The 10,351-nt window shown below is 35.2% G+C and overlaps 1 protein-coding gene across 1 annotated transcript; it reads left to right on the top strand.

Annotated features, from left to right (window-relative positions):
- The first annotated feature begins 6,497 nt into the window (after window positions 1-6,497).
- On the top strand, window positions 6,498-7,463 carry LOC101954363 (olfactory receptor 4A47). Its single transcript, XM_005330068.3, has one exon. The coding sequence runs from the start codon at window positions 6,498-6,500 to the stop codon at window positions 7,461-7,463; it is 966 nt and encodes a 321-aa protein (XP_005330125.1).
- Window positions 7,464-10,351: the final 2,888 nt, after the last annotated feature.

Raw genomic sequence — 10,351 nt, 5'->3', positions numbered from 1 at the left:
TCTCCATCTGTAAGGCCCTGAGTCATCTAGCTTCCTCACTCTGCATACCTCCCATGTTTTTAAAAATAAGAACTTTTTAAAAAAATTTAAGCAGTTTTAGGTTCACTGAAATTTTAGCAGAATAGACTTTATTTTTTTTTAATGAAATCTTGTCCTCCCCACAGTTTCCCCATTGGTCCATCTTCTGCTGCTCTAACAGAATAAGTGAGACTGATGAAGTCATAAAGAATAGAGAATAATTTTCTCATGGTTTTGGAATCTGGGAAGCCCAAGAACATGGCACTGGCATCTGGAGAGAGTCTGGGGACTGTGCCATCCCTTCATAAAGGGAAAAAGGGTAGAAGAAGGCAAGAAAGAGACTGCAAGGGAGTCTTTATCAGCAAAGGGGAGCTTTATCAGCATCCCACCCCTAAGATAACCTATGCTGCACCCCCCCCCCCATGGAGTACCACAATATTACTCCAGGGGACTAATCGCCTCTTGAGTGTCTCACCTCTCAATCTGTTGTATTGTTTCTAAGACATGACATTTAGGGGACACTTTTAAACCAGAGCACACACTATCAACTTGCCACACCATATTTGGTCCTTTGACAATTCATTAATTAACATTGACATCATCCAAAGTTTCTAGTTTACATTAGGGTTGTCTCTTGGCTTTTGGAATTGTACTTTCTATAGTTTTGGAAGAACATGTTACCATGTGTTTACACTCACAGAATCATACAGAAGAGATTAACTGAACTAAAAATCCTGTATGCTTCACAATTACTGAAATTTTTACTTTTTCCATAGTTTTGACTTTTCTGGATAGTCATTCAGTTACCACCACACAACTTTTCAGACTGGCTTCTTCACTTGGTAACATACTTTTGAGTTTCCTCTAGATCTTTCCATGCTCAGCATCTCAATTCTTTTTAGCAACAAATAATATTTTATTGTATAAAGGTCTGTTCCTTATTGTTCAGCCACCAACTGCCATCTTAGTTGCTTCTAAGTTTTGGCAGTTAGGAAGAAAGAAGACAGAACATGTCTGCAGGTTTCTGTAGGAGCATGAACTTCTGTTCATTTGGATGAGCACCAGGGAGCCTAATTGCTTAACTGTAGGTAAGAGCATGTCAGTACATGAGAAACTACCAACCTGTCTTCTAAACGGGGTGACACACTTGTCTCCTCTGAAATCACCTTTTATTATCTTTCACCAATACTGCATGTATTGATTACATAGCTTTTTGGCAAGTCTTGATGTTGGGTAGTGTTTACTGTTCAATTTTGTTCTTCAAAAACACCCTCCTGGTCATGAAGTTACCCTTTCTGTGTCTTTGCCTCAGAATGTAAACTTCCTAATTAGCTTGTCTACATCTATAAAATCAGGTTATAAAGATTTTGATTGTAGAAGAGATCAATCTGGGAAGAACTGACCTTGGCAATATTAAGTCTTCCTGTGCATGAGCAGGGGATGTGAATGAAAACCTTTACTTCCATTTTCATGAAAGCATTATAGTTTCCCTCATAGAGATTTTGTAATATGTGATTAGAGCTATATACAAGTATTTCATTTTGGGGAGTACTAGAGTAAGTTCTACTGTGTTTTGAACTTGAATTTGACTTGTATGTTGCTGGCATATAGAAAAGTCATTGATATCTGCACATTAACCTTTTGTACTTCAGCTACACACTAATCATTTATTAGTTCCAGAGTTTTATATATATTTTTTGGAATTTTTGCATAGATGATGTCAACTGCAAAGAAGGACAGTTTTATTTCTTCTAAGTAGTATACACTTCTTTTTCTTATTGTATTAACTGGGACTTGAGTACAATGTTGAAAAGCAGTGAGAGGGAATATCCCTCCCTTGTTCCTGATTGCTATGGTTTAGATATGGGGTGTCCTATCCAATCTCCTGTGTGAGACAATGCAAGAATGTTGGGAAGTGTAATGATTAGCTCATGAGAGTCTTAATCTAATGAGTGGATTAATCCACTGTGTAATACCTGTAGGCAGCCAGAATGTGACAGGAGGAAATAGGTTTGGTTATAGTGACACAAAAGCTGACTAAAACGGATCTTAACAGGAAAGCTTCTAGATGCTCACTATTACAGATGTCAGTTTTTGGGTGCTTTTAAAATACTCTTTTTTTTTAACTTTAGGAACCTTTCTTTTATACATATTTCATAGAAAGTCCTTATAATGAAGGGGTGTAGAATTTTATTAAATACTTCTTCTGAAAATATTGATGTAATGCTGTGATTTTTCTTTATCCTATGGTGTGATGGAGTATGTTAATTGATTTTTGAATGTTGAACCATGTATTCATATCTGGAATAATTTTAGTTGGTTGTGATGAACAAGACTTTTTCCACTTTGTGGATTTTGTTTACTAATTGTTGAGAATTTTTGCTAAACTAACAGTATGTCCTCTTTAATCTCATTTGAGAAAAGCTTTAAATGAGCTTAAGTAAGATCTGTGATATCTTGCAGGGTTTGCTTCTTGTTTATGCCTTCAACTTCCCATTGTTCTATCCTCTCTCTATCTCCCTCCCCTTCAGCTTCAAGGACAGTACAGCATCTTGAAATGGCCCAGCTGTCTTCCACGTTGCATCTTTCCACATGTGACAGTGTTCCCAGAGGGGCAATTGACTTCTCATACTTGTACTTTAGTTTAAAAATAATCTTTAAAAATGCCTTATCTAGTCATCTGCTTCAAAAAGTGTCTCACTCTTATAATTTTCTGTCACCTGTGGTTGTCCAGAGAATTCAGCTTCCATTTTTAGTTGTTCCCATTAATATTTTATGACTCTATTAGAAGAGTTGGGTAGTTTACAGCTGATGCAGTTAAACTACGTTTTCATATTTTTCTCTTATTTATTAACTATTGTATCACCAGCTGATATCATACTGTCTAAACAAAATCGGTGTGCTTTAGTTTCCAGGAATTGAACTCATGAACACTCAAACACTGAGCCACATCCCCAGCCCTATTTTGTTCTTTATTTAGAGACAGGGTCTCAACGAGTAGCTTAGGGCCTTGCTGTTACTGAGGCTGGCTTTGAACTTGCAATCTTCCTGTTTCAGCCCCCAAGGCTGGGATGACAGGTGGGCACCACCCTGCCTGGTGCTCTTTAGTTTTGTAGAAAAATAAAAAAAATAAAGAGAATAAATGCATAAAATAACTAGATACTACAGCTGTGTAAAACTTTTAAAATATATTTAATCTCAGACTAATAGGGAGCAAAAGGAAGATTTGATAAATAGAAAATTAAAATTGCTCTGACCAACTCATCTTCATTGGAACTGATATTCAATGGGGCTGATATTTTATTTTTGTTTATTATTTGTCCCATAATGTTTCTGAAACATTTTTCCTGGTTATATCCTTCTGACTCTACTTATGTGTTTTCTTTACTGCATCTGACACACAGGCAGAGAGTCCCAGGGAGTGTAATTAAGCAAAGATCAGCTTGGACACATTCCAGTTGCAGGGCTCCATGATTACCAGGTGTTCATGCTATAAAATCTTTAGTGATCTTTTTTCCTGTCTCGTAAAAGCTCTCCTCTGTTACAAACAGTCATAATTTTTTAAAGAAGATAGTTTATTATTCTTAAAGAAGGATTTGAAAAAGTGCAAAAATACTCTATCCATATACCAAGCACAAATACTTGGCCTTACCAGGACAAGAGGAGAAGTGTTTAAAAGCTGAATAGTATTTTTAAAGTTACCAGAAAAGAACCTAAAAAACTTTCTTTTTATTAAAAATCCTAGATGTTCTCTTTCTATGTTTAAATTATTTGTTTGCATTTTTTGGTAATTATTTTAATATGGAAAATTTTAATTTTTATCTTTTTACCAAGAATTCCTTTGAATACCACCACGATCACTAATTATTTTTTGAAGTATTTAGAAGATTCCAGAAAAAATGGACAACATAGTTGTGCAATTTTAAATATATTTTTCAAGAATAACACAACTTTTTCTTTTGTGTACATATTGAATGGAAGAGGGATTACTCACTATTTCGGAGTGAGATCAAGTTTCCTCCTTCAAACTGCAGACAAGCTTCCAAAGGTAATACTTTCTAGTCAGTAGCAGAAATCAGACTTTGAGATTGTGTGACCATTTCATTATTCAGGAAATTATATCACTCGAGTATGTAAGAAAATGTGAATAAAAACTTCTGCAGGTGGAAAGTGGCTGTTCAGATTGTATAAAATAGTTATGAAATATAGATTCAAAGAATTTAAAATGTAAGTCAGGGTCCATGTTTTACCTTCAACACTGTTGCTTCCATTTGGAAAAGTAGAAAGCCCAAGATGAAAAGCTGATTCCTCAGTCAGCCTGGAGATTTCTCTCCTCTAATGACATAAGCCCAGCGTAGACTCTGAACCTTCATGAGCTAGGAGACACAATGATAGCTGGAAGTTCAACTCGTGTGAATAGTTTGACACTATATAGTGTTCTATGAATACTTGTTGGTTGGATAAATGAAAGGATTGAAAGTACCACACATCTTTGTACAATAATCACTATTATTTCCCATTTCTTTTTTTAAATTTTTTCTTCTGTTCTCTGAGATTAGCATCTGTCAAAGAGCAAATGGTATATGTGGCAGGGGGCCCATGCAGTTGACAGGGAATGTAAGAGAATTAAATGAGAATGATCACATTTGCATGATAATATAAATAAAAAGCCAAGGGTATTCAATAAATGTATAAAAAAGCAATGTGAATAAAGGAAGGTAGAATACTGTCAGACTTTGACTTGAAGTATAAAGACAGAAGGAAGTACCCTTCTAGACAAAACCTAGAAAGAAATAGATTTATTGTGAAAAATGCAATATTTACTTTTGTAAACATGAAAATGATATCTACTTGAAGATGACAATTAAATAGTTGTAGATACCAACTTGAAAACAAGGCTATGATAATGTTGAAGATATGCAATTCAGAGAGTTTTAGGTATTTATGGGTTAGGATAATGTGGAATATTCAACCAAAGACTCTAGAAGGAGGTTTCAGTGAATTGGAAAGCCAAGACTATGGTAATTCCTTGTTTTTCAAGTTCTCACATGAAACTATTATGGTTTTATTGTGTCCCCCCATATAATTTATATGTTGAGGTCCTTCCTACAGTACTGCAAAAAGAAGCTCTATTTGGAAATTTGGAGGTTGTGAAAGTCATCTAATTGTAAAATGTATGAGGCTGGGTCCCAATCCCATGTAAATTATATTCTATTAGGATAGAAAATTTAAATATAGGGGAAGTGACGCAAGAATACAAGGTGGTCATCAGCAAGGCAAGGATGGAGCTGGTCTTTCCCTCATGGTCTTCAGAGGGCTCCACCAGTGCCCATACCTTTATTTTGAATGTCGAGCTGCGAGAGGGCTCTGAGACAACACGTTTGTGTTTATAGCAGCTGTAGCTCTAGCAGATGAAGACAGCTTTTGGTACCAGGAAGAGGGTGCTGCTGCTGCTATAAATGTCTAATATATGAAGCCGTGTTTTAATTGATTAATGGATAGATGTTGAGAGATGTTTGGGAATCATGATAGAAGGAGCCCAGATGGCCTTGAAGAGATGGTGGGTAGAAATGTGAACACTGAAAGATGATGCTGGTGAGATCTCAGAAAGGAAAGAGGAGAGCGGTGGAGATGGCATCTGTCTTAAATAACAAAAATCACTGTGAGCACAATATTCCTGGAAACCTAATGCTAAAATGCTTGGGGGTGACATTTCCACTGAACCTTGGGGCCAAAGAAAGTGGAGGGAGGGCATCTTTTTCTAAGTTCTTAGCACCAGTATTGATAGAGTGATTGGTAGTCTATAGTCTTCCATTGGTCATTTGTTTTATCCACTCTTCATATGAAAATTACCTTAAGTGAGTCTTCAGTTTTACACTATATGACTTCATACATAGTGCATCTTTATGTAAATTTCATGTTCATTCTCTTTTGTTATTTCACATCTTGAAACTCATCTAAAGAGCAGAATAAAATAGACATTATTATTGCTGTATATATATATATAGGTGACTGTATGACCAATGTGATTCTGCAACCTGTACAATCAGAAAATGAGAAAATATACCCCATTTGATTCAAATGTATGAATTGTCAAGATCATTGTACTGTCATGTGTAACTAATTAAAAAAAGAGTAACTTTCTCTGAGAAACCTTCCCCCAAGTCTCAACAGGTTTAGATATTGAAGCACTTTGAATCTATAGCATGGCATCAATAAATATATTCATCAACACATTTCTCAACTTACTCTTTAATTTTGGACCATATAGTTACATATCAAATCACTTAGGGCAGGAAAACGTGTCTTATTTCACTTGGTAATCCAGATATCTCCTGAAGGGAGTGTGATGCAAGGCGATTGTGTGTGTGTATGTGTGTGTATCAGATGAACAGAAACATAAAATACTTCTAAGGATTTTTTCATTGTTTTACAGGTAAACTGCTTTACTCTCTGAAATCAGCATCAATCAAAACTAGATGGAACACAGCACCAATGTAACTTACTTTGTCCTCTTGGGCCTCACACAAAATCCAAAGGAGCGGAAAGTACTTTTTGTTATGTTCTTGTTCTTCTATATTTTGACCATGCTGGGGAACCTGCTTATTGTCATAACTGTAACCTTCAGTAAGACCCTGCACTCTCCAATGTACTTCTTTCTTGCTAATTTATCATTTGTGGACATCATTTATTCATCAGTCATTTCCACCACTTTGATTTCAAACTTATTCTTAGGAAAAGGTATGGTATCCTTCAAGTGGTGTATGTCTCAGCTCTTTGCAGAACACCTTTTAGGAGGGACAGAGGTCACTCTTCTGTTGGTGATGGCCTTTGACCGCTATGTGGCCATCTGTAAGCCCTTGCATTATTTGCTTATCATGAGGCCATGGGTGTGTGTGGTGCTGGTGGTAGTCTCCTGGGCTGGAGGCTTTGTGCACTCTGCATTTCAACTTGGCATTATTTATGGGCTCCCTTTCTGTGGCCCCAATGTCATTGACCACTTTACGTGTGACATGTATCCCTTATTGAAACTTGTCTGTGTTGACACCTATGTCACTGGCCTCTTAGTGATGGCCAATGGGGGGCTGATGTGCTCTATTGTGTTTCTGCTCTTACTTGTGTCTTATGCTGTCATCTTCCGCTCTCTGAAGAACCTGAGTCAGGAGGGGAGGTGGAAAGCTCTTTCCACTTGTGGCTCCCACATCACTGTGGTTGTCCTCTTCTTTGTCCCTTGTATTTTCATGTATGCACGACCAGCCAAGACTTTCCCCATTGACAAGTCATTGAGTGTGTTTTACACTATTATAACCCCCATGCTGAACCCCTTCATCTACACTCTGAGAAACTCAGAGATGACAAATGCTATGAGGAAACTCTGGAAAAGAAGTCACATCAGGCAGGAAATCACTGAGTCTCCCACTACAAAGAGAAACATTTCACTATGAAGCTGTCTCCTTCAGAAGCATTGTTTACTTCAGAATTAAAACTGATGCCAATTTGCTCTGGTAATTTTGTTAAGTATAATTGAAGAATAGAATATAGGTTTTGACATTAACATATTTCCTCAGTGTATTGCTCATTCTACAGTGTGTTGTTTATCAGTGGACCTGGGAATTTTGGTGCACATATACTAGGAAGTCAATAAAAATATGATATCCAATTATGAATGAAAGTTTTACAAGGATGTTTATTTAATTTTTATACTAATTTTTAATAATGTTGTCACTTCACATGTTTTTATATATAATTAAATTTTTAAATTTATTATTCTAATTTGTTATATATGAGAGAAAAAAGCATTACAATTCATATTACGCATATAGAGCACAATTTCCATATCTCTGGTTGTATACACAGTATATTGACACCATTTGTGTCTTCATACATGTACTTAGCATAATGATATCCATCCCATTCCACCGTCTTTTTACCCCCATTCCCCTTTCCTTTTTCTCCCACCTCTTTGCCCTATCTAGAGTTTGTCTATTCCTCCCATGCTCCCAGTATGAATGAGCCTCTTATGTCAGAGAAAACATTCATTATTTGGTTTTTTGGGATTGGCCAACTTCATCTAGTATTATCTTCTCTGATTACATTCATTTACCTGCAAATTCCATGGTTTCATTCTCTTTTATTGCTGAGTAATATTCCATTATGCATATATAGCACATTTTCTTTATCCATTAATCTACTGAAAGGCATATGTATTGCTTCCACAGTTTAACTATTGTGAATTGTGCTGCTATAAACATTGATGTATCTGTGTCCCTGTAGTATGCTGTTTTTAAGTCCTTTTGTTATAGATCGAGGAGTGGGATAGTAAATATATTTATGAATAAAATTTTGTAGTATTACAAGGATGTTTGTTTAGTTTATCTATCTATCTATTTATTTATTTATTTAGAGAGAGAATTTTTAATATCTATTTTTTGGAGGACACAACATCTTTATTTTATTTTTTTAACGTGGTGCTGAGGATCGAACCCGGATCCCCACACATGCCAAGCGAGCACGCTACCACTTGAGCCACATCCCCAGCCCAATTTTTATATTTATTTTTAACAACTAAGTTTTTGTTTCACATTTTATTTTTACTTTTTTGTTCATTTTCTATAATAGTTAAATGCTATATTTGTCTTATTTTTATATGATATTACTTGCATTTATAATTTTATTGGAATAATTTTGTTTTTAAACATATATGGAAAGCATAAGAAATATGAATGTTACAATGTAACCCTTTCAAAATTGTAAATATGAAAAAAAGATATGATGAATTACTCACTAGCATCTCCAGTACTCATCCCAGGTGCAGCTGACAGTGTTTCTAAGTTTCTTCAAGTTAAGAGAGCTTATCATTTGTCCAACATGAGTGAACTTGGAGTTTGTCCTGCTAAATGATATGAGCTGTACACAGAAGAGAAATACTGCATAATGTCATTTGTATGTGAATACTAAAATCTTCACACTCACAGAATCAGAAAAAAGAATGATGGTTGTCATAGCTGGAGTGTGAGAAAGCAGACATGTTGGTCCCTGAGTACCGAGTTTCATTTACAAGCTAAACAATTCTGGAGTTGATAGCATGATAGCTATTGTTTCTTTTGCTGTATTGTATACCTGACTCCTGGTAAGAGGGTAGACTGATGTAACCTACTGCAAAAAGATTGAATAAAACTTTAATTATGTGACACGATGGATATGTGAATTATAGTTGTCATTTCACAATGTGTATGTATATCAGAATATCATGTTGTACACCCAAAACATGTATGATTCTTATTTGTCAGTCATAAATCAGTAGAACTAAAAAAAATAAAGAAACTAAAGATGATACTACTATTACTGCTAATATATGATTACTATTTTATATGGTTGCATATATTGAGTAAAGCATCCATTGATTCTATTATTTTTAGTGGTGATTTATTTCTATATTTTTCATCATAGTTTTTATTTAAAAATATCTTAGGTTTAACATATTTTCAAACTCAGATAGAAGCTAAAAGATATTCTGTAGACCCTTCTCTGAAATTCCTCATGTACTAAAATTATTCCACATGTTTTTTTAATGTCTTGTCTCTATTTTTGTATCAGTACATATGAATATATATCTCATTATATATACATGTATGTCTCTCTAGACATATGCCAATATCGTTTTTTATTGTTCATTTCTCTCAGTCATTTATTTCTTTAGACTTTTTAAAAATATATTTTTAAGTTGTAGATGGACACAAAATCTTTATCTATCTATCTATCTATCTATCTATCTATTTATTTATTTATTTAATGTTGTGCTGGGATCAAACCCAGTTCCTCCTGCATGCGAGGCAAGTGCTCAATCCCTGAGCCACAACCCTGCCCTTTGTATAGACTTTTTGATTGATTTTTCTTAAAGGAGTCAATTGTAGGCCTGATGAGCCTTTAGCCTTAAAACTCCAATACTTTCCAAAACTTAAGACACTATTGAATGACCACAGCACAGTGCAAAGTTAAGAAGTTGACACTGAGTCAATACTATTACACATCCACACAGCTTATTGCCCCTTCACCTACTGACCCAATGACATTCTCTTTGTGGCAAAATAGAACACAAGGTCACACAGTTCATTTTCCTGGTATATATAAAGCGAGGATTCCTTTCATATGAAACATACCTGAGCCTTTCTTTTTTCTGTATGTCTGTATCCTTAAGTTTTTTTCAGGATTTGCCTCTGGAGTCCATCATAAATGTAACCTTGAAACAGCATTTTAAGAATGGATTGAAGCAACAAAACACCACATGTCTATATAAGCACTTTTTTTTTTGCATGTGATAAGCTCAAAATCC

The sequence above is a fragment of the Ictidomys tridecemlineatus genome, chromosome 4 (assembly GCF_052094955.1).
Source record: "Ictidomys tridecemlineatus isolate mIctTri1 chromosome 4, mIctTri1.hap1, whole genome shotgun sequence".
NCBI classification, from domain to species: domain Eukaryota; kingdom Metazoa; phylum Chordata; class Mammalia; order Rodentia; family Sciuridae; genus Ictidomys; species Ictidomys tridecemlineatus.
Note: the sequence above shows the minus strand (reverse complement) of the source record. Positions and strands in the feature narration are given on the sequence as shown.

Excerpts from the sequence above, each read along its gene's own strand:
- LOC101954363 (XM_005330068.3), top strand. The coding sequence starts at position 6,498 with ATGGAACACAGCACCAATGTAACTTACTTTGTCCTCTTGGGCCTCACA.